General features: G+C 45.0%; 2 protein-coding genes across 2 annotated transcripts in view; both read left to right on the forward strand.

Moving 5' to 3' along the window:
- Window positions 1-205: 205 nt before the first annotated feature.
- daglb (diacylglycerol lipase, beta) lies at window positions 206-9,989 on the forward strand. The gene is made up of 15 exons (XM_049014063.1): window positions 206-878; window positions 1,259-1,410; window positions 1,623-1,797; window positions 2,318-2,585; window positions 4,271-4,393; window positions 5,108-5,235; window positions 5,339-5,465; window positions 5,832-5,915; window positions 6,448-6,525; window positions 6,954-7,034; window positions 7,245-7,372; window positions 7,501-7,569; window positions 7,721-7,793; window positions 8,078-8,325; window positions 8,596-9,989. The coding sequence occupies exons 1-15, from the start codon at window positions 784-786 to the stop codon at window positions 8,789-8,791; spliced, it is 2,025 nt and encodes a 674-aa protein (XP_048870020.1). The 5' UTR covers window positions 206-783; the 3' UTR covers window positions 8,792-9,989.
- A 3,657-nt stretch (window positions 9,990-13,646) lies between these two features.
- Window positions 13,647-24,190, forward strand: part of spag9b (sperm associated antigen 9b) — a 54,319-nt gene continuing 43,775 nt past the window's right edge. Inside the window, 1 exon segment of the mRNA XM_049013280.1 lies at window positions 13,647-14,189. Coding sequence (XP_048869237.1) covers window positions 13,890-14,189 — 300 coding nt within the window. The 5' untranslated portion in view covers window positions 13,647-13,889.

The following is a 24,190-nucleotide window of genomic DNA, read 5'->3' on the forward strand; positions in this document are numbered from 1 at the left end:
AATGTTCGTCGTGCGTCGATGGATTTTTATTTCTATTTGTTTTGGTCTGTCTCTATCGTTACCCATTTTGTAAGAGAACCTTGCTAAACGTGTTAAAGCGGCTCTGACGTCCCCGCGTCTTACCGCGATGCTCATCCGGGCAGATCTGCTCATCATCAAACCTTCGTCGGACGCGTCACGCGGAACCGTCCTTAGCCGCGCGTGGGTCACGTGGCCCGGGGGAGACTTGATAGTGTTACACACGGCAGGAATGGGGGGGCTATGTACCGGCAGGGTAGGCTGGCGTAGATGATTATAACATCGCTGTGAAATTTTTCTGGATTCATTCGTTTTTCAAGAATTTTCAGTTCCGTAAATAGTAAAAATGTTGAAATATTCCGATCGGGCTGTCAACACGCGAGACTCCGTCCTTAGCTGCTTATACTAGTTTCTTTGTGTACCGACGCGATGTTGGCGATAACTGCTGGAAAGATTATCCAAATTATGGATTGACACGCTAGCTACACGCGACGCTGCCTGTATTCGCTTGAGAATCGCGGTGAAGTTATTCGGTGCTATTTTACTGCTAATGCGACTATGTCGTAATCACCATTAGCTATGTTCCCGGACAATTGTGTTCGATGTGACACAATAGGCAGTGAAATCATGAAGGAAGTGTTGCGTCTTACATGATGCCGCTTGCAGTTGTTTAATTTGATTGCTGGTCATTGAATAAGGGGAGGCGAAGTTTACCTGTAGTGTTCAGCTAGTGACAAGGCTATAGGCGGCGGATCGTGAGTCAGGATGCCGGGAATGGTCGTGTTTGGCCGGCGGTGGGGTATTGCGAGCGACGATCTGGTGTTCCCCGGCGCCTTCGAGCTGTTTATTAGAGTTATCTGGTGAGTTCACAAGTAATAACCAATTCACTTTTCATATAATATGTTTTTTTAAATCTGCTTTTAGTTTTTGTTTTCTTGAACGTCGTACTTAAATTTAGGTATGTCGTAGTGGTCACCTTACAAGAAGGTCAATACTCGATATAAAAACATATAATAATATGCATATATTCTGATTTGTGATGTCTCGTTAATCGCAATTCATGATTCATACATAAGGGCGTAACTTTGGTTTGAACATGGCGGGTGATGTTGGGATTTCCATCCATTTAGGGGGCAATATAATAATTAGGGGGTTACAACCCCCCATAATGCCCATGCTCATACAGTATTAATCATCACAGCGTGTATTTGTACTCATTACTCTCGTTCTTTAATTGCAGGTGGATTTGTACCCTGGTTCTTTACACAAATCATAAGGGCCGGTTTGATTGCCCTGGCGGATCTCTTCTACACACATACCTTGTTGTGCTACTGGTTCTGCTTGCCGCTATAATTTCATCACTCATTGCAATTGTTTATGTCAGTGCTCAGGGTAAGTCTGTTTGAACGTTTATTTTTTTGCAGGGGCGTACTATGGTGGAAGTCATACTAATTTATTTGCGATTCAGCTGGAAGTGCGTGGCTGATTATTGCAAAATTTTGAAATAACATGCCTGAAAGAGTAACAGAGCATGTTTTAGAATGGCAGATTTGCTTTTATTGCAATGAATGTTTGATGATTTTTTTTTCTTATCTTTTGATTAGGGACAATCACAAACTCGGGGCCTCGCCGAGCTATCCCCGCACTTCTCTGTTTGCGAGTACTGCTGTGTTTTCCCGAGCTCATTTGGGCATGTCTTGGTGCCATATGGGTATCAGATGACAGTCAAGGCTGTAGAGAAGCAGAAATTGCAGCAGTGATTGGTGCAGTCATTGCCAGGTGGGTGGAGCCAGGCTACGATGTCACATGGGCATTTGAGACATCATATTAAAGCTCAGGTTCATTGATCTCTCCCCTTCAATAACCACATGCTGAGTCTGTAATCCACACCATGTTCCAGAAAATACCGACTGTACGACAGGGGAACACTGCGGATGGGGTCAGTTGCTCACAGGGCATCCTCACATAAGATGGTTTAGAGACCCCAGTTTACTTGACTGAGAGGAGAATCCCTTACGAACGCAGGAAGAGTATTCAGCGATGGGATCAGATAAAAATCCGCCACCCTGGAGGCGTGTCACTACAATATTGCCACAACTTGATTAATTGCATTCAGTTCATTCAGTTAAGCTACTTAGCTTGTCCTGCCACAATAATATTAGCCTAATAACTTTTAACATTTTTCAGTTTTATAGATAAAGATTAAATTGGTGTATTGTAATGATTATTGAATCGTAATTTGCTTTCTCATTTTTTTTTATCCCTTTCTATATCTGCCCACCTCTTCCTCTTCTTACAGCTGGGTCATCCTGTTTTTCACAACGATCGGAGTGGTCGTTGTGTTCGATCCGCTGGGTGGCACGCGGTCCAGGGCCGAGGCGAGTTTTGAGCCAGTGATGCGGGACCTGGAGAGCAGCGGATCGAGGCAGCTGCTGCACACGGCGCGATCGCTGGCCGTGCGAGTCTGGGAGTGCCGGCTGCGCCTGCTCTGCTGCTGCCTGCCCCAGGACGACAGTAACAGGGCGGCCTTCTCCAGCCTCGCCCAGCTCTTCAGCGGCTTCTTCTCGGTCAGCGTGCTCTTCCCTGTCACGGGTGTCAGTAGACAGGACAGTGTCCATCCGCTCACTGGAATTTTACTGTACTAGAGGAGGCTGGTCCAAGATATCTGATTGGTTGGTCCTACCTCCTGTAGTTATTTGAACCCAGCTGTTCTACAGTCTTATTGGTACAGAGAGATAACCAATCTTTTTTGTTTTTCTGCTCTCAGAACATTTTTGTGTAAGTAAAACTCCCACTAGCAGTCCGTTTGGGTGCCATGTGGTGTGACTTAATTTTGTAATTTATTTTTAAAAATTAGGACAAAAATGCGCCACTTGTTGCTTCAGCTGAGGTCACACTGGATGTAATGACATTTCTGAATGGCATTATGCAGACATCCCACCTTTTGATATTGATTTTAGGGATGCAGATGAGGGGCATTCGGGGGGGTGGGCGTGCGGGCCAGTGCTTGGCTGGTATTATGGTAATACCGTGTATATATTGCTGACTGGGGGCAGGTGGGCGGGCAGAATTTGCTGATTGGGGCTACAGATTGGAGGTGAACTTTGGGGAGAGGTTGCAGCAGTAAAACTTCTTGTTGGCTAATTTTACCACAACTGGATAGGGGAGCGACAGGTTTCCGGGACATTGTGAATAATTTGCGGCTCTTCTGGGAAAGATGGAATGTCTGCATTATGTACGTTTTAGCACACGGGTGGGCAGTCTCATCTGCAAAGGGCCACTGCGTACGCAGGTTTCTGGGGTAACCTTTAGGTCAGCTGTTCAAACCCAGCTGTGAGGACTCTTCAGCCAATCAAGCCTCTGATTAATAATCTAATTAGGGAGATGCAGCGGAAACCCGCAAACCCGAAAGCCCTTTCTGGATATGATTGGCCACCCCTGGTTTAGCATGATGCACTGCAGAGAATCCACAAGTTTAATCTAGAAGTCTTATAATTTAATAATTATCATTAGAGATAGATAAATTAATATTTAACTGCAGGACGTCTGCGAACGGAATAATGTGTAACAAACAAATACGAATAGTTCTTGGCTTTCGTACAGCTAGCATTGTATACATAGGTTTTGATACAAAGAATTGTGTCTTCATGCTACTTTATTACTTAGATGTCCTGTCTGCGTTTCTGTCCAGTGATCTCTTTGGGAGTGTGTTCTGTAATATCCCCACCACACCTGCCGCTAAATAACCTTTCCTTCACATGTCCTTACTATCTGTCAGTAAATTACAACACTGCTCTGACAACATTAAGACTGCTCATTCTCTCACACCATATAAAAAGCAGTGGGTTAGCATTATCCTTGTATAGCAGTATGAAATAAACTCGAACCGTTTTACCATTAATACCAGAGAAAACAACAACAGCCACTGATGTCTCTCAGCTCCATGTTAGCTGTGCCCAGGCAGTGAAATATTAATGATTTGTTTACTGACTATGTGTGGAATCGGATGCATGTTAACCTTAATGTACATTAGGTATGGGCTGTTAGCAAATTAATCGTAGCACATATAGAAGTATCATTTTCATATATTTATAGAAAAGATGTAGACAGTGGACAGTACAGTGATATAGTCTGACAGATTAACCTTTAATGAGATGAGCTCTTGTGTTGTAAGTTTGCTTTTTTTAAGCAGCAGTTTTATTCCGTATCGGTGTGGCTAACATGTGCTTTTTCGTGTCACTTTCCCGCACAGGACACAGATCTGGTCCCCAGTGATATCGCCGCCGGACTCACTCTACTTCACCAAGAGCAGGATAAGAATGAACGGACCCGGGACCCTGATGAAGTGATGACCCATAGCCCCTCTTCTCCCATAGTGAGTCCTGGGGGCGGCTTGGGCGGTAATGAGGCGAATGCCACTGGAGGGTGGATGGTGAAGGTGGGGCTTAGCTTCCACTGCCCAGTCACTGGGCTCCTCTTACATGATAAAAACATCAAAAGTAAATGCTTAGTTCAAATCTGAAGTGAATCCCATGTTTTCCTAACATAAAAAATTTGGACAGTGTGGGACTGCAGTATTTAATAAACAATGGGTTTGTGTTTTATGTCGTTGAAGTATGCACTTTTAGAGTAATGCCGTCCTTCCTAAATTGTATTTTTTTTTTGCTTTCTTTAAATTGTGTATTTTCAATGAAAATGTTTAATAGGTGAAATTCCAGTGCATGTGTTTCTTGTACTTATATTGCACTGTTTTGTCTCTTATCGCACTGCCGTCTGTCCTGTATTGCACTGTTGCTTGTCCCCCCTCTGCACCTGTCCCCTCCGCTGCAACTGTGGCATTAGAATTTCACTGTGCTCCTCCAACCAAACGCGGCAGTAAAAGTCGAAACTTGAACTTCCCAGAATGTGACTCTCACATAAATTGAGAGTCAATTTTGCAAACATACATGTTGGATGTAATAGAGGTGAATGTCTCGCACTGCAGCTGCGTTTTTGGCTGGACACGTCCCTGAAATGCAAGCAGTCCCTTCTGACTTGACATTCGCGTATTATTCCACCGAATGCCATCTGGAGCTGTCTCTGCCTGCAGAGGGAAGACTTGCAGACGGAGCTGGAGGGGGCCACCCACTTCATGCAGTTTGCGTTCGCTGCGTACGGCTGGCCCCTGTACGTCTACTCGAAGCCTTTAACTGGTGCCTGCAAGCTCGCCAGGGAATGGTGAGGGCCCTTCCGTAGGTTACGCTGGGTGTCGGGGCGTGGCATGGCACGTTCCATATTTCGCGCTTATGGCTGATTCCGCTGTTTTATTGGGTTGCTTCAGCTGTCGCAGACGGGCTTCGGAGTTCGACCCCATAGAAGGAGACCATCTGGGCTGCCATTTCACCTCCGTTCTGCAGAGCACTGGGCTCCAGTACAGAGACTTCATCCACATCAGCTTCCATAACCAGGTCCTGGGACACATATCAGGGCATCTGAAAGAGTGATGTGAATGAATTAGCTAATATTCTAATAATAAACTAAATTCTGTTTGTTCTGGTGCATCTCTTTTTCTCTATGCTTTCACGACTTTGTATTAAGGAGAGTAGGAGTGCGTTGCATGACATGCACACTCCTGGACAAAAAAATGGGCCAAACTCTAATTGCAGAACATTAAGCTTTGGCCCCATTTTTTTGGCTAGGAGTGTCGTAAGACTGAAAATTAGGAGTCTGTTACCAGGGTTGTAAGTAATTACTTAGGACTGTCAGTACAGTCAATGATGCTTTTATATTGAAATGGTGAATAAAAAAACTGTTCCATTGTTGTTTGACTTCAGGTTTACGAGATCCCATTCTACGTGGCTTTGGATCACAAGAAGGAGGCGGTTCTGGTTGCCGTGAGGGGGACTCTGTCGCTCAAGGTTAGAGACAAGTCTGTGACCGAGCTGCTGTCTCTGAGACTCAGACGAATGATGGTACTTTACAGGGGACAGAGACTATTGTAAGTTACTGGATACAGTCATACATGTGTTTCCCTAGGGAAAAAAGTTATAGGGAATTTTAAGGATTCAATTTTTTTAATATAATTAAAACATTTTTAAGGATGTGCGGCTTGTCGGGTTAAGATGCTGTGGCCGTGATTGGCAGGTTGCTGTCCCAAATCCTGTGGTTGGTAACGATTGCACCATTGGGCCCTTGAACGTCGCCCTTTATCCAATCGCTTCATGTACTGGCTGACGCTGCCCCGTCAAATATATGCCATTTTGGATGAAAGCATCTGTTGAATAAATGCCGCTGCGTACTGTAGCGATGTGAAATAAGGTGGAGGTTTGCTGCTACATACAATGTGTCTGAGATATAACTATAAGTTGAGATTAAAGAATAGCATCATGACCCTCATGAAATGTGCCGCCTTCTGCCGTCTTCCCTGCCCACACCTCCCCGTGTGCTCAGGACGCGCTGACTGACCTGTCGGCCGAATGTGAGGACTTGCCAGTCGAGGGTGTGACCGGCACCTGCTACGCCCACAAGGTGGGTGCATTCATCACAAAGAGAAGTGTATTGCCAAGAGTTGCAATGGGGAGGAGAATTTTGCAGAAACTTTCCATTCCATGGGAAGTTAAGCAGGGGAATTTTGGAATTTTTGGAAACTTTCCATGGGAATTAACGGGAATATATGGGAATTCATGGGAAAATTCCCAGAATTTTACAACCCTTGCCGTTATGGAGAACTTTGTGTGTGGAGCCTGTCACATGGCTCTTCATTCCAAATGAATTATTTTCATTTTCGGAATTCAGTAATATTTACATGTTAGCTCTCCAGCATTCACACTTTCTCATTGGCTTGTTATGACTTTTTTCCTTTTAATTGAACCCCCCATATGACAATGCAGTGGTTTATTCCGTTTGGTCTTATATACTTACTGCACTGAGTACGTTTGTCTGTCTCCATTCTGCAGGGAATTACACAGGCTGCAAAATACATCTACAAGAAACTTATCAACGACGGTATTTTGACCCAGGCCATCAGCGTTGCTCCTGTGAGACTTCGCGCGCTTTTCATATTCTTGTTTTGAAGCCGCTAACACAGCATGTATGGCATACATTCCCCTGTAGTGTGTATAATGTAGCATCGTGGAGTCCCGCGCTTCATCACTGTTTTAAGTCTTCAGTACAGAATCAGTTTGATTCTCCTGCACCTGAAGATTGTTCTGCACCATCAGGAAGTGAGGTTCCTTCTCTCCACACAGGAATACCAGCTGGTGATTACCGGCCACAGTCTGGGTGCGGGAGCGGCAGCGGTGCTGGCTATCCTACTGCGCAGCATGTACCCCACACTGCGCTGCTATGCCTTCTCTCCACCAGGGGGCCTGCTGAGGTGACTCTTCTGTCATGCATATATGCTGTTAAGGTGGAACCTTTAGCGGAGCATTTTCAGTCACGTCATCTACTGCTTTAATGGCCTTTTATGCACTAATCCTGTAAATATGTCCCCCCTTTTTTCAGCAAAGCCCTTGCGGATTACACCAAACAGTTTGTCGTCTCTGTGGTGCTTGGGAAGGACCTGGTTCCCAGGTGAGGATGGTGGAATTAATTATACTGAGAGGACAGGGTGGTGGGGGGGGGGGTTTGCTGGGATCACCTCCAGTGGGCACTGGCTGATCTTTGAAGCACGGAGATGCCTGAGCTGCCCCAATGCGGAGTTTCTCCTCTGCTTTTTGCCCAGGCTGAGCATCCCAAACATGGAGCACTTGAAAGGCAGGATACTGAAGATGGTTTCCAACTGCAACAAGCCCAAGGTGAAGATGTCCGGACCCTGTAACTCTTTACCATCGTGGCGTCTGGGAACGTTTTCTGTGTTTTTTTTATCATGTGTTTGGTCATCACATTTACAGTATTAATGATTATTTTAATGATACGGTATATTTAATGACATAATTCTTTTATGGTGGAGAATCACTATTGTTTGGTAAGTAGCCATTGGCCGTGTATCTTATTTGTAGTATGTTCTTGCACTGTAGCCAGTTATCTGTACTCTGCCTCTGCCCACATTTCATTCTCGCCCTCCTGTTGACTCCCTCAGTACCAGATCCTGCTACGCGGTTGCTGGTACGAGGTGTTTGGGGGCAAGCCGGAGGACTTTCCCACGGAGCTGGAGGGCTGCAGGGATGATCAGCTGACACAGCCGCTGCTTGGGGAACACAGGCTCCAGCAGCGGTCGCTGTCAGACCAGAGCCTGGCCTCTGAGGAGTCCCCCAGCCACGTCACCCACCTGCCCCTCTTCCTGCCAGGCCGCATCATCCACATCACAGAGGAGGGGCCCTCCCACAGGTCTGCTCACACACAGCTGGATGGGTGATGGGATTGGTTGGCTGGACTGGGCGAATGGATGGGGTGGCTGGATTGGGTGAATGGATCAGGTGATGTGATCGGACGACAGGATTGGTTGGCGGGATTAGGCGATGTAAATGTGTTACAGTCATACACTGAAGGAGTAGTGGTGGGGTATTATTATAAAGACAGGTCTTCAGCAAAGCTGTTTGCTATTGTGTGTTACTGCACTTTACACAGTACTTACGGCCATGTGTGCTGCTTGTCCAGATCGTGCCTCTCGCAGCCCAGCTACCGGGCCCAGTGGTCCAGCGAGACGACCTTCTGCAGCATCCTAATCAGCCCGCGCATGATCACCCACCACATGCCCGACCTGGTGCTGTGCGCCCTCCGCAGCCTGACGCAGGACCTGCCCGTCCCCCTCTGTCCGTCTCCATACAGCAACAGCCACCTCAATGTGGTCTGAGCCAGACCGCTGTACCGGTCTCCGCCTTCCACGTGCGGTGAATGGAGAGCCTCGCGGAGAGATGAATCCCTTACCCGGACCTGACCACCCTTCCAAACGCACTCATCAGTCTAATGGCCGTGATTCTGTGAGGGGGGGTCCGCTTTCCTTCCTTTCTCACGAGTGGATTTGGGTGAACAATCCCACGATTGAAACACTTTCTGCTTAACTGCAATGAATACTGCTGCGTTTGCATTCCGGCTATATGAGTTTCGACTGTGGTTTTATTACGGCCCTGGGACTTGGAGGCATGTCGATGGAGCCGAATTTGTACTTATTCTGTGTGAGTGTGTTTTGCGGTGTGAGCATTTTATATTGTACAGAAATAATGGAGGTGGATAGCACATCCGTGCAGTAAAATGCTCAGAAAATACCAGCTCACTGAGACCTGCTGAAGCTTCACCGTGGACAAACGTCCACAAAATCATATTCCATATTCCCTGGAAATGCATTAATGATGCACGATGCTTTATTTAAATGTTTACTCTTTTTTTTTTGCATGAATGGTCTGGGCTTTTCAAATGGTAACAATTACTCAGATTCGATTATGTGAAGGGTGGTCATTTTGTGTCCTGCAAATGAATTATACGGATGTAATCTATTAAACCTCAAGGCAAGAAATTTTCAATGGCCAATCATCTTTTAGTAGAAATGTACATTTTTTTGTTTGTTTTATTTATATAAATTTTTATTTATTCTGCAGTTTTGTTGCCTTGCATTCTACAGACCTATTAGTCAAGGTATTCCATTTTTAAACTGTTTACATATAAGTACAGCACCATTTGATATAATTTAATTACTTTGTCTCTGGGTTAAACATCTTTTGGAAATGTGCTGTTGATAAGCATTTTATGAATGCCATTTAGCAGGGATACTGTTTCAAGGGCCACGAATTATCTGATACAGATTTTTCTCGGTAGTTAAAGGATTGTATTTGTATTTTGGAACATTGAGGTTAAATCTGTATGTGTAAAGTTTGTGTCACGTCTTAAGGGGACTTAGTGATCAATTCTAGTGCATGTTTGAGTGATAATCTAGTAGAACGTTATGTTTACTTATCTTTATCCTTTAATCCCTGGTCTTGCAAGATGGTTGCAGCTGGTCATATTCCAGCCCCATTTTTGAATTTATTGTTTTACAAATAAATCACAAACAAGCAGTAGAACTTTAGAGGAATCAGACGTACCATGCATGCCCTACTCTAGCTAAACTAAATGTTTGTTTATTTTTAGCGTAAAAATATATGTGATTATATTTTAGCATTTGCTGCGATGGGCTGGCCCCCCATCCTGGGTTGTTCCCTGCCTCATGCCCATTGCTTCCGGGATAGGCTCCGGACCCCCCGCGATGCAGTAGGATAAGCGGTTTAGAAAATGGATGGATGGATGGATTTTAGCATTTATTTTTTTCACAACCCATTCAAGAGCTAGTTTGCCTGTCACCTTCACAAAACATACCTGTTAAATTGCACATCAAATGCACTTGTGCCAGTGGCAAGTAGCATGGATGCATATATGCAAAAACTCAAACCAGTATTTGTGATATAATTTCCTTGATCTGTACTAAAATTAGAAAAAGCAAACTTGTGAATCCACTAACTGCGTGTGTTGAAGATGTTACAACTGATCAACACAATGTTCAAGCCGAAGTTGGTCTCCCCGAGTTGTAATAAGGTATGTACATTACTGTACTTTGATAAAGTAAGACGGCTGACCATATGACCGTTGTTATTAGTGGTTAGTTGAAAATGGGTTCTGGTTTTCCCCAGCTTGCCCAGACCCTGATTATTCCAGTAGCCGGCTCTACCGCTCCCCACCGTTTCACTTTCCTGCGTGTTCAACGAAGGCTGTTACAGCAATGGCTACCTCTCTTTTTCCTCTCCATTGGTCTGTTAAATTTGTACCCATTCCTCTCTCTCATCCCCACATTCACATGGCCCCGTCCGTCGTGCCGCCCATAACCAGTTTTGCAGAAACAATACTGATCTCATCGTGTTTAGAATCCTTCACGTGCCGAGGTTGTACTTTAACGCCAAACGTGCTGGATCTCTGACAAGTGTTTGGATATCCGAGTGACCAGGATTTTGCCATAATGTCCACATGTAGGGCTCTAAGTGTCCTTGTGAAGGGACCACTGCTTGTTGGGGGTGGGATTAAGGACGCAGTCTTTGCTGTGGGAGCTCAGAGTTCAGGGGTGTTTATCAATACCAAGAATGCAAAGATCGTACTTGTATTCTTGGCAAGACTCATCTTGCGAACTTGCCTGCCAAGAACAAACTTAGAACAATGAAACGTGGGATTTTTCTCAATAGAAAAGCATGCAACCGATGTATCCTTGACATTTGGGATGGGGCAAGACCGACATCCAGGGTTTTTTACCACCTTCAGTACTGTTATTCTTGAGCATTGGAACTGTACTTCGGCAGTAGAAGATGATGTCAAATGGGTACCTGAGAATTCAACTACAGTCAAGTATGCATATCGAGAAACATCCCAGTTTTTTTCAGCGGTTTTCCACAGTGGAATCGCAGCTCTGTTAAAACGTATGTTAGATCTGCCAACAAATTAAGAAATTAAACGTAATTATGTCCTACAGTATAGTTCTGGTTTAAAAAACGTTTTTCTATAAATAGGCCTATGTCATTTCATTTGTATCTGCTAAACATCTCAGATATCAGAATTGTATTGACCAAAAACAAATGCATATTGCCATGACGACTCTGGACAGCGCTCTGGCCTTACAGGTGTGAGGCTGAATCCTGCCCCTGTTCTCTTCCTGTATTTTCTCTGCATATCACATGGGATTCCTCTAGATGCCCATAATCTGTTGCTATGTGTATGTATGTGTGTCCGGTGATGGACCAAGGTCTACCCCTACCTGTACCCTGTACTGAATAGGCAATAGGAGGATGGATGGTTGGGCTGTATTGTAAATTTAGCATTTTGATAAAAAAAAAAAAATACTAATTTGATCATCTTCATCTTACAGTAGCTGAACACTATTTATAGAGTGAATTATGGGATTCTGGCAAAGATACAGCATCATTACTTGTGGTAGTAGCTGGAAACATTTCAAATTGTGAAGTAATGGATAAAAATGCATCTCAGAATAAATAGGATCCCACGAGTGAATGCAATGTGAATATTTCTCTAGGAAAACCGAACATTTGTCTTCATATAACTGGAAATTATTGTGACCGTTACGCTAAATTAAAACCATTAATTATTATTAATTATTATTATTAATTAGTCATTAATCCTGGCACTTCTGCAAACCGACATGGTCCGAGCAGATCGGAAAAGCAGCGTATCCACTTGGAAGAACAGGGTACCAGATAGTCTCGATTCTTTAGCGAAAGAGCTCCATCTCCTGGACATCGATGACATCGCAGTCGAAGTATTTAACCAGGCAACGAGAGGTGAGCAGATACATCCCACCTCCACAAAGCTGTCTCGCAGAATTTATCTCATTTCACGTTATATTGGTCAAAGAAGGGCGACCGTGAGGATAAGCAGAGAATGAAACAGAGAAGACATTGTGTATTGGCCAGGCCTTTTGGGGTCGCCATCGAAAACCCAAGAATCCTACTCCGGACTGAGGGATGAACAATGGAAAATAAAAGCCTTCATTGTTATTGTAAATGGCAGCGCTTTTCTCTTTAGAAATCGCCTTAATGACTCTGGTGCTGAGCAGCCGAACGTCTTGCGTACTACGTATTCCAATAAAGATTAACCGCTTTAAACCTCACGCACATGAACTTGTGTAAAAACGATTATGCATAATTAAGCTATTTAACTACTGTACAAAAGTACCTGGACTGTTTAGGCACCATAGTTTGGTTTTAAAGAGAACTTCCTGGTATTCAAATATCTCTATTTATCTCTGAAATTTCCACCTCTGTTATTAATTAAAATATACATTAAATTATATAAGTCTGAATGATTAGTGCAAGAAACGGGATGGTGCATTGTGTTGTACAGTAATATCTCTTTGCTGATGCCTTTCATTTATAGATATAAGATAATAGGGAAACTGACAGTTTCCCTGTTCACATACAACTTTCAGTTGTAATGAACAATTTTTGAATCACATTTTTACAGAATACTCAAATAGCATATTTCCCAGAACCCATTAATGCGAATTCTAAATGTATCAGACTAATATAAAAAGTCCACTTATAAGTTACATCTAATGTGAAACAGATTAATTTTTAACAGTTGAACTACGATATATTATATTTAGGATTAGCCCTAACCAGTAATCATCTGCCGGTTCATCTGGTGCAAGTGCAGCCCAGATCACATCAACCAAAGTTACGAAACAATGGGATCCACTTGTATCAGCTTGATTTGTTGACCAGTACAAATGCTATAATGTCTAATATGATGACAAATAAACACAATGCAAAGAAAAGCGTCGGCAAAACCATTATTATATGAACTTAATATCTTAACCGAGATAGAAAAGTTACAGAGACAAGCAAAGCGTACAGTGTACAGCAATGTACATAAAGTTAAATAAATGGAACATTACGTGACTGTACTGTCTCATGTTTGAAACTTTTAACATTTCTATGACTAATTCCATTGCCATGAAGAGACAGTAAAAATAAACAGCATCTCCAGTAAGCCTGTTTAGTCAGAGCGCGCGCGTTAGAGCCCCACCGCAAAATGCATGAATAGAATTAGTCGGCAATCTGCCCGATCGTCACGGAAGCGACCGAAAAGGCGACAATCTGGGTACTAAACAGGGTAACCTGACTTTGCCCCCCCCCCTTCCCTCACTCCTGTTTTTGCCGTGTGACGTCATGGCGTGACGGGCTGGTCAACAAGTCAGCTGTCGGGAGAAAAAGGGAAGAGCGGCGGAGGAGAGCACGGTCCCTTTAAGGGAGGGACGGCAACTTCTCCGGAACCTCTTTATTTTTCATTAAACCGTCGGGGGGAATCTGGGGTTTCCATATATTCGGTTAAGGTGCAGATACTGGTGGAGGGGAGGACGCCGATCAGGTTTTTTTAAATAGCAGTTTCCGATCCTAAGAGGTGGGGGGGAAGCGAAGAAAATGGAGTTGGAGGACGGAGTTGTATACCAGGACGACCCGGGCACGTCGGCTCTGATGTCCGAGAGAGTGTCGGGCCTGGCCAACTCTATCTACCGCGAGTTCGAGCGCCTCATCGGCAAATACGACGAGGACGTGGTGAAGGAGCTCATGCCTCTGGTCGTGGCTGTGCTGGAGAACCTGGACTCGGTGTTCGCCGTGAACCAGGAGCACGAAGTGGAGCTGGAGCTGCTCAAGGAGGACAACGAGCAGCTGATCACCCAGTACGAGCGGGAGAAGGCGCTGAGGAAGCACGCAGAGGAGGTGGGTCCGGGAGCCGCAGCCGGGGAGACGGGCAGGGGGGCGGACGTACCCGCCCGCTCGCCCGCTGGGATCGCCACATAGCTGGCTGCATACGGAAGGCGCCCTGCACAGGCCACGCATGGAGCCGCTGTCTTAGCTGCTTATTTCCAGTGTTACGCGTTCGGGCTGGAAAGGGAATGAACGCGATCATATGAGAATCTAGGTGGACGCACACGTAGGCGTTATGGTGCATGCACAACGAGACGTGTGGATCCTGACAGGTTTCAATAACTCCCGATTTCGATCGGACCAAATAATACCGTGCATTTGGCAGATCTGTTGCGAATATTTGCAAAGGGACGTGCACTGCCATGTAGCTACTTAGCTAGCTACCCAGACACTAGCTGCCTGTGGCCCAGTATACCCCAACATCGCGCCACACGCTCCGATTCATATTGTACATTTACAACTGCTTGGAAGCTACTAGGGGGGATACAAGCCGGCCATTCATAACAGACACCCGTCTGCAACCCGAGATGGCCAGCGGTACGCTGGATGTGTGTCTAATGAGCCGGACACAAGTCAATGCTTTTGCATGGACGCAGTGTCTTGCCGGGATGTGGGGTCTTGAGCTGCTCAGCCATTGAAGGTCTGGGCTGTGCGTGCAGCTGCGGCTCTAAAAGCGACGTATTCAGGCCCCGGGACAAATGTGCCTCGCTAAGTCTCGGTGGCCCTCAGCAGCAGCGGCGGCGGCGCGCCCGATCCCGTCAATAGCTTCTCACAGAAGCCAATGTTGGAAGTCAGCATAAATACTTCAATTAAAATTCACTCTCTCAGATTGAGATCTGAAAGATTGAATCCCCAATACTCCCATTGCTTAGGTGACCGAATTTCCGAAGGCGTTGGTTGCCTTTAAAGACTACATGCTATACACCAAGCAGAAATCTAGTTATTCAGTCGATCTTTACCAGGCGCATTCGTGCAGACATACAAACGGAGGATTTACGTTGTTATACGATCGATATTTTGCTAGTGTCCATTTAGGGCACCCTCAGCTGCATGTTTATTGATATTGTTCTAGAAACGTACAGATATTTAATTCTTTCTAAAATGCAAATTTACCAGGGTTTGGTAGTAGAGAGTAGGGGAGCCTTCATTGTATTAGCACAGAGTAATTTTGTAACTTGGTGGATAAACCAGTACAACCAGAATCTGCCTAGGTCTAATAATACATTTTGTATTTAATAATATATTCAGGGTTTACACCAGGCACGTGCCCTGTACTGCTTGTACTGATAGGCTCCAGACCCTCACGATTCTGACCAGGATAATGGTCAAAAAGTTGCATAGATATTTTATAATATTATTCCCATGCAAAGATGCAGTGTGCAAAACTTGGCTGATGCTTGTAACATTACCTAAAGATACTTGTCTCGATAGACACTGAATAACCACTGTAGAACTCAGATAATTTTGAATGAAAAACAATATTTGTAGTATTATAAGGTAAGGTAAGTAAGGTTTCTAGGCCAGTGTTTCCCAGCCCAGTCCCCAGGGAACCTCGGACAGTCCACGTTTTTGCTCCCTCCCAGCTCCCAGAGCACCTGTACCAGGTATTCGGTGTTCCTGATTGGCTGGGAGCTGGGAGGGAGCAAAAACGTGGACTGTCTGGGGTTCCCCGGGGACTGGGCTGGGAAACACTGTTTTCGGCCACAAAGTCATAAGGTTATCATCACCTGTGAAGCAAGAAGATTTCATTTGTAATGCACATGGATGTTACAAAAGCAAACTAATTTTCTTTTATACTATTACTGGGCATTAATATTTAATGTGGGTAGTGTAACTTATGGTATAGTGCATGACCTTTATAGTTTAATACCACTGTTTCCAGAGGAATTCCATGCAAATCTAATTGAATGTAATTTAAAATGATTGCTTATCATCCGGCACTTGTGTATGAGTTCAACAGAGACCTTGCTATTCTGCACATCAAACAGCAGATTCCCGCTTTTGTTGAAACATCTCGGTTGCTTTAGTGACTGAGGGCACTTTTCCCCCGTCTGAGAGAAGCTTGCAGCACCTGCTGCTTTTGTGTTTACTGCTGCTCTGTCACATTTCATTGATTTATTATTGTGAAATGTTCTTCTTAAACTTTCGTGGTTCTACTTGATGGGTATGTATTGTCTAGGATTTGTACGGAGCTGGCTGTGACTGTTCGCGGGAATTGACCGACAGAACTGCCCATTTAGTAGTTACTAGGGTGCCCAGATAATCAGTGCCAGGGAGGACGCTTTGAGGTAATTCATAAAACTGCTTTAAAACTGAAAGGCTGCCGTTGCCTGGCTGAAGAGTTCAGTTGTTCTTGTGCTGTGACTGGTTTGTTTCCTTGACTGGAAGACCGTTTAACCAGCTGTTTCACATCAACATTAGTGACACATGTATGGTTATAGGAGACTGACCAATCAGCACAGAGCAAGAACTCGGTACTTAAGTGAAATCCAGGTCTTTTACATTTTAAATGGTGGTTTACAAACCCTCTCCCTGACATGTGGTCACCTTAACTAGTTACCTAAAATGAACCAAGTTCTGTCTGGTGCTGATGCGTACCACAGTAAATGTAGTGCACATAGGGTAAACGAGTGCCTTGAGGATGATACCCTGTTTAGTTAGCTGTCACTCTTGTAGCTGGCTCAGTCTGTAGATCTTGGTATGGCTGGGTCTGAGTGGGCTCTGCGGCGTAAGGAGTGTTTCTGGGCACGGCTGACCTGCTTACATTGTACCCCGTGAGTATTAAACCCTGTGAGGCTGGGAAGCCAACGGGAAGTCTTAATGGGAACAGAAAATGTAGGAAATGCACAGTACTGACTGGTGGGAAATGTGGGTAACGTGGGTCTGTGGGGGGTGGTATCGCTGTTGGAATGTGTAACTTAAACGGCTGCAGTCGTTTAGTTATGTTTAGTACGTACGTGAAGATGATGCTGATTTCTCGATCTTGAGGCTGCAGGCGGCCGTGTTTGCGGAGGGCAGTTCCTACAGCGGCGTGGCTGTGTGGGATGTGGCCGGCCAGCGAGCTCAGGTAGACGGGGGAGCTGCTGGGCGGGTTGCCGTTTCTCTTTGGAGTCGCTATCACATGGCGGTGACCGCAGGTTTTCTGGACGTCAAATCGGGTTGCTGACTCGGCTCCTTCTCACGGCTCTTTTCAAATTTTTCAAGAAAAATAACTTTTTGGGGCAACAGAGATTTAATCCCGTCTTGTTACTCTGCTGTGGTGTTTTTTGCCCCTTTGCGCTGGAGATCAGGGTTCGATGAGCACATTCAGCAGTCACCCTTCCTCTAGTGTGTTTTCTTGAGGCTGGGTCTCGCGTTGGTGATTTCAGCGGCTGTTTGTCGTTTTACCCCTTTGCTGGCGACGCGTTTAATTAAGAGGCATGATTTTTCAGTAAGTTGCGATTTAAGCGTTTTTAAATGTTGCTGTTACGTGATGCTGATAGCGGGAAAGCAGCTGTTTAGGCAGGGGTTTGTTATTGATCGGACAAGATTTGAAACGATTAGATTGGTAAACGATGAGGGAAACCATAACATGGTGTGGCAGCACTTTGGATTTCCTGGGGTGTGGGGGTGGGGAGGGCAGGTTCTTCTGGTTATGTAACAAGTGTCCAACAAATTATCAGCTCTTAATCCCCACAATTTGAACCTGAGACTTCCTGGTTGCTACCTGGTAGCTGAAGGTAACAGGGAAGCAGATCGGAATGTGAATCATCTCGGGGACTTGATCTGTCGGCCCAGCTCTGCAGGTAGAGAGACCCCCGCGCTGCTCCTTATAGACCCCAGCCCACCTCAGCCTTCCCTAGCCTCCCAATGCGAGCCTTTCCTGAAGCTGCCTACCTCCATCCTGTGCCTGTTAGTGCTGCAGCCGGTGATGTGGACCTCTCTCTGTGTTGTGTGACTAGTGCAGTCGCTCTGCTGTGGCACCATGAGACGCCAGGGGGCCCGGGGGGGCTGGGGGTAGCCAGCCTGCCAGCAGAATTGGGTTTGAGGCAAAGCTATGCAGTCTGAAGGGCTTCTTTTTGCATCTGAATGAGGCATTTGGCTACTTTTTGGCTTCCCTCTCAAGTGCACTAAAGCTGCCAGAAAGGTGCTCTGCACTGCTTATCTTTTGTCTCAGTGTTGTTGTGCAGTATAAATTGCAAGTTTACAAGCTTGTGTCACGTCAGAAAAGCAGGATTTTGAGTCTAGTTTTATCGTTTACATCAAGGTTGTCATTCATTTTCGACATGGGACTTTGCTGCTTGTTGCCATACATTTCCTCTCAGAAGTAATACTGTTGAAAGGTGGCACACTCATAGATCGGTGGGTTTAGCCGCATGAAATGCACCTGTCAGACAGGAGCTGGCGTGCACTCGCTGTCTGGGTTTATTACGCGTCCTGCCGTAAGTTAGACCGGTCCTGCTCTCATGTTCGCTTCCACAGCGGAGCTGCTTCCAGATGTTTGACGAGTAGGTAGGGATACAGTCAGGGTATTTCAATGTTCGGGAATCGCTTGCCGAGACCTTTTCATTAATCTCTCGATGTTTATATGTGCGTTATTGAGGTAAAGTGCAGATGTTCTATCGGTTCAAGTGCATTTTTGAGTAGAGATGCAGGATTTATTGGTTAATATATCTCTACTGACCAATATTTGTTAATCAAGTTATTAGTCAATATTGCTGGCTGATATTTCACCACTCATAAGAGGTCTCATAGTATCTAGGGCATGTTTTATAATTCATTTTGAAACCTGGCCGGCAGATCAATCTTCCATTTTCCACAGAACAAAAACTGTGTGACTGCATTCCCCTAATCTGTGCCGGACAAGCTTAGCAAGTTGCACTGGCAAACCCCGCCCCCCCCCTGTTCTGCAGGTGGGTGAATGGTTAGCTGATTGTCAGTATTGGTGATATTCAACATGAATATATCGGTTATTAGTATCAGTCAGAATTTCCGCATTGCTGCGTTTGGTTAGTTGGGAGGGGAATGGTGAATTTGACCATGGAAGGTTTACGATGTGGATGGGTCAGTGGGGAGCTTTGGTGCCTCAGACCTACTGGGGCTTGGGGGTTTGAACCCCGCCTCTGTGTGTCCGATGTTCTTCCCGTGTCATCTGGCTTTCCTTGGATGGCAGTGATATCTTCCATTTCCCTTTTTGGTGGATGGACCTGTTCTCCTGCCACGTGGCTCCTTCTCACTGTATGACTGCCACTCCTCACACCTATCTAATTCCAGTGCTCACTGGGGCTCCTCATCTGTGTTAAATCTCCACATGGTTTGTGAATGCAGTGTCCTCTGCTGGGCTGCCATATCTGCGTGAAACCACAGTGATTTAATTGCAGAGACTTTTTGTTTTTTATATTTTGCTTTTCTGTAGGAGTTGCGTTTGTTTTGAACTGGGCTGAATGGGGAAGAACCAATTGCACGTTACACAGGCTCCTTCGGGAAGAGCAGTGATGGTGCTGTTGGAGATCCTTGGATTAGATATTCAGGATGTGATGGTCAGGGCATCCAGAAGGATTTGTAGGACAACTGACCTTAAATCAGTTTTTAATCATAGCTTGTCTGTCATACCCAAGTGTAAACGCAGCCTAATGAAAAGCCTGCTTGACCTCAAAACCTCGTGTGCCTTTTCCTACTGTGTGGTCAGATAAATGTGTCTTTCTGAAAGGTCACAGGGAAATGGCTCAAAATAGTGCAGCAGGGCTCACCAGGAACTACAGCTGTAAGTACAGGAAGCTGGGGCAAGTGGACATGAACAATTAGCTTAAACAATGTCCATTTAACATGGCCGAAGGCTCCCGGGTCCAGGATTTGGGTTTAATCCCATTTTTTGGATTCTGTGTTTAATAAAATACATGTTCAACGCACATGAGCTAATGAAGGAAAATGGGTGACTTGGCAGAGTAGTGTTTTGTGCCAAAATTCTGCCTGATATTCTTGTTGGTTAAGCTTCTACCCTCCAGGTTTTGTGTGGACCTTTTGGAGTAAAGCCTGTGTGACTGGCCCCTGGATATGTGCTGAAAATGTGAGCCTAACCGATTTGTGTGTAGAAAGACTCTGGGCTGATTAAATAGCATTTCTTGCTGCCGGGCCTGGGCTCAGTCTTGGCCCAGGTGCAAACGCAGCCTCTACAGGCCATTTCGTTCCGCCCTCGCGAGATCCTCTTTCAGCTGACTGTGAATGAATGGTGCCATAATAGCTTGTTTTACAGTGATAAACCTCATAAAGCATGTCAGGCGGTATGTCAGCTGGTGGTCGGTTGGGGGGGGGGGGGGGTGGTGGTGGTGTCACGTGATCTCATCACTTGTTTGGAGATCTATGGATGTACCCAGATCTGAGGATGATTATCTGCAGTGCATCAGTCTTGCAGTCATGCCGCCTGGTAGATGCCACATGATTCAGATATTGACTTCTGTGCACTAATTTAACATTTTTTACGTTTTTTTAAAATCCCATAGACTGTGATCCTAGTAAGTATTTATAATAGATGAGGATTCGAGTGAAGGGATGGTCTTTCCCTGCAGGTGCTACCTTACAGGTCGTTACCTTGGATTTTGGACTCTGTCCCACCCCCACCCCGGGATCCAGCCAGTCATCAGGTGGAACCAACTCGGCTTGAATTTAAAGTGGGTGTAGCAGTAATTAATGAAGCAGGCCTGCATCATATACAGACAAGCTGCTGGAAATCTCATTAATCGTGTCGGTACTTCTGAGGACTGAGGCGTCTAAACGTTGCTGGTGCTACACCCTGTCTTTGATGCCATGGCCCCTGTGCTGTGTTACTGTACTGGATTGACATGAAGGTTCATTTATCTAGCAGATGCTTCGGTCCAAAAGTGATATAGAAGTGGTGCAGATTATGATCATGCAGCCATCAAGTCAGCTAGGCTGAGGCTTGCCATCAATGACCAGTGTCGAGATGGAAATGAATCTCACTCTCGACTCCCGAGTATCGTGAACTCAAAAGGCCAAAGTTGTGGAATCACTTCCATCGTTTTAGTGATTGCAGAACTTTATTCAGCTGTTGCTCCAGTTGCTCGACTTATTTAATTGTCCAACGTATGATATTTCGTAAACATTTTTTTGATTACCGGTGTTCTGTTGGGTTGAGCTATTTTGTCAAGTTAGGCTACCATAGTGTTAATCGATAGCCTTTACCCTAACTCCCCTAAAACCCTTACGTTAACCCTAACCAGTAAAAGCTAACCCTAATCCCAAGACGGTGGAACTGTACATGCGCAGAAAGGCTCCATAGCGCGTCTCGATAGGTGGCTCAACTCATCAGAACACCGGCAATATTCATGTGGTGATTTTCATTCATTCATTCATTCATTCATTCATTCATTCATTCATTTATTTTGAAAGTGTGATGCCAGAAATTCTAGGTGTTTCCACACGTTTCAGTGCAGTGCCTGATTCATTTTAAGAAATATAAAATATTTGGGGAGCATTTACAGAATTTTGCAGGTAGTATTGGGGGAAAAAATTAGTAATTAATGTATAAAGTTTCTGTTTTTAATATGAAATGAGCCCAGATTAAAATGCATACAGTAATAACCACCTTGTGCCAACATGAGTAAATGTGTGCAATTATCTGTATGTGATAGAATGCAGGGGACAGGTCTAACTATTTAGGCTTTTATTTAGCTCTTAATTGCCTTTGTATATATGTTTAGTGCATTAGCTTATCGATAAATTGAACACTTCATTAAAGTCTTTCAAATGAATTGGTTTCCAGTCTCTTTAAACATCTTAAGAACCTGGTGAAGGTCTATTAAAAATATTTGGGGAAAAATAAAGGGCAGCATCAAAATAAAACAAATATTGCAAATTACAATATTAACCTGTGAGATGTGCGGCAAAGTTTTGAAGCGAAATGAAAATGGGTATTCTTCGCACCCATCAAATATCCCAAGAGACCCTTGTTGTGCATTCTGGGAATCTGTGAGGCGGTGCAACCGGAATGGAATGCTATTGGTTTAATCTTTTGACCCTAATTTTGACACAGTTAAAGGTATATCAATATAAAGGTTATTGCCATCCTGTATCTTGTTTTGATAATTTATTGGTATACTGTGAAAATTTGACATACTGCCCAGCCCTGGGCAACTGTACAAGTTGTTGATGGGTAGGTGGCAAAGCCATGGGTAAGGCGACAATCAATAGCCACGCCCCTAGCAGAGAGCCACGCCCTTAGTAGAGAGAGGACCTTATTTGTTTTTGGCTGAATGCCTTTATTAAAACATTTAAAATTGCCCTCTGCAACGTATGTTAACAGCGGTTACATCATAGCATGTGGTTACAGTTACATGAAGTTGTGTATGTCTGAAGCGTAAACAACAGTGCTGTTTGTGTGAGTGTGTGTGACGGACGTGAAATGAATAAAAAGCTGTCTCTCTTTTTCTTTTCTTTTTTTGAAATCCTGGGCACAATTTTCGCCCCCCGGACGTGGGTATTAGGGGCTTTCTGAGATTTCTTGGGGCATTTTTGCATTTTGCCCCTGTTAATTTCTGACACTGACCTGGTCACTGCATGTGATGTTAGTTCAACCACTAAATTTTGGCGGATAATGTTTGAAGCTGTCTGATTTGCCAGGATCAGTAGCACCTGTGCTCATGATCAGCCAGGTGGGGAGGGCCGAGCAGAAAATGAGGGGTGTGTCAGAGCCGCCATGAAATCATATAAAGCAACGGCAGCCATTTTTAATTACTGAAGCTGCTTGATTCATGTGTGTTAATTGGCAAGATATGCAGCATCAGAATTTAATAGTGGCTAAGCCTCTTGCCCTTTCTCTTATTGTGTTCTTACACTCGCTGCTGGCTAATATCATAAGTTGTCTTGTTTAATTGCTGCAAGTTGAGCTTGGTTCTTTGGTTGTCCGTCTCGTATTCCTGTGTGGAAGCTACAGGCCGAAGGATGAGTCATTTTTAAGATTCTCCGCCTTCTTTCTGGCTCCGCCATCGCAGTGTTGGGAGTAGCCATCTTGCCACATGGGGAACATGCCGGAAACAGGTCTGGCCCGTGAGCTAGAGAATCATCGCAGCCATTGGAGCGCAACTGGATGGCCGCAGCTTCTGCTTCTGGCTGTTCCTACATGAATCGTTTTTGTTTCCCTAATTGCACACGTCATATTAGATCATCCTGAATTATTTCGCACCCAGATGTCTGTTTTTTTCCCCTCGTTTTCTTTGATTCTGACAGTGGGCACCTGTGGGAAGGAGTCCACCTTTCAGTCATTAGGTGTCCCTCTGGTGACAGTACCGGGCCTCATGTCCGTCTGATCTGCAGACTGATGCCCCCACACCCAACCTTCCCCTTAGCTGTGTGGTCCGCCTGGCCATCCTCCTCCTCCGTGTGCGTTTGACTGTATTATTTACGAAGCAGTAACTTGGCTGGGTCGTCGTGGCCCTCTGTATGGTTACGCTCTGAAAGTCTGAAGCCTGTTTTCTGTGACGTCTTTGTTTTGCTTTGAATTGCCTGGCAACGCACAATGAGGTGGCAGCTTTTGCCTCACTGGTGGCCAGTGTGGGACAGGCGAATCTTTCTGTTTCATTCATCACCCACCATTTGGAAAAACTGCAGTTTTCAGTTTGTGTTTGTGTTTGGTGTCTTTCTCCCCCAGGACACTATGGGTGAGGACTTTTATATTTTTATTTGCACCTTGTCAAGCATGGATGCACTTTGAGGGCGTCACAGATGTGTCGCATGCACATTTCAAAAGGATCTCCTCCTGCTACAAGTACATGGTGCATTGATCTGTGTCCACTTCTCCTTTTGTTATCTTATTTTTACACATGCTAATGTCGCAGGCCAGATCTTGGCCGCAGCACTTTGAAACCCTCTTCTAAGTGGTGAAGGAGCCAATGAAATCCCTCCTCTTACAGTACGGGAAATGGCCGATGGCCCAATGCAACCATCTATGTTCTTTTAGTAGTTATTTCTTTCTTGTGCTGCTAACTTTGAATATTGGACGAAGCATAAATTTCAGCTGG

The sequence above is a fragment of the Brienomyrus brachyistius genome, chromosome 5 (assembly GCF_023856365.1).
Source record: "Brienomyrus brachyistius isolate T26 chromosome 5, BBRACH_0.4, whole genome shotgun sequence".
In the NCBI taxonomy this organism is placed as follows: domain Eukaryota; kingdom Metazoa; phylum Chordata; class Actinopteri; order Osteoglossiformes; family Mormyridae; genus Brienomyrus; species Brienomyrus brachyistius.

Bases quoted from the DNA above. Each gene is read 5' to 3' on its own strand.
- daglb (XM_049014063.1), top strand. From the start codon at position 784: ATGCCGGGAATGGTCGTGTTTGGCCGGCGGTGGGGTATTGCGAGCGAC. The intron at 7,373-7,500 runs GTGACTCTTCTG...CCCTTTTTTCAG, and splicing joins CCACCAGGGGGCCTGCTGAG to CAAAGCCCTTGCGGATTACA. The intron at 8,326-8,595 runs GTCTGCTCACAC...CTGCTTGTCCAG, and splicing joins GAGGAGGGGCCCTCCCACAG to ATCGTGCCTCTCGCAGCCCA.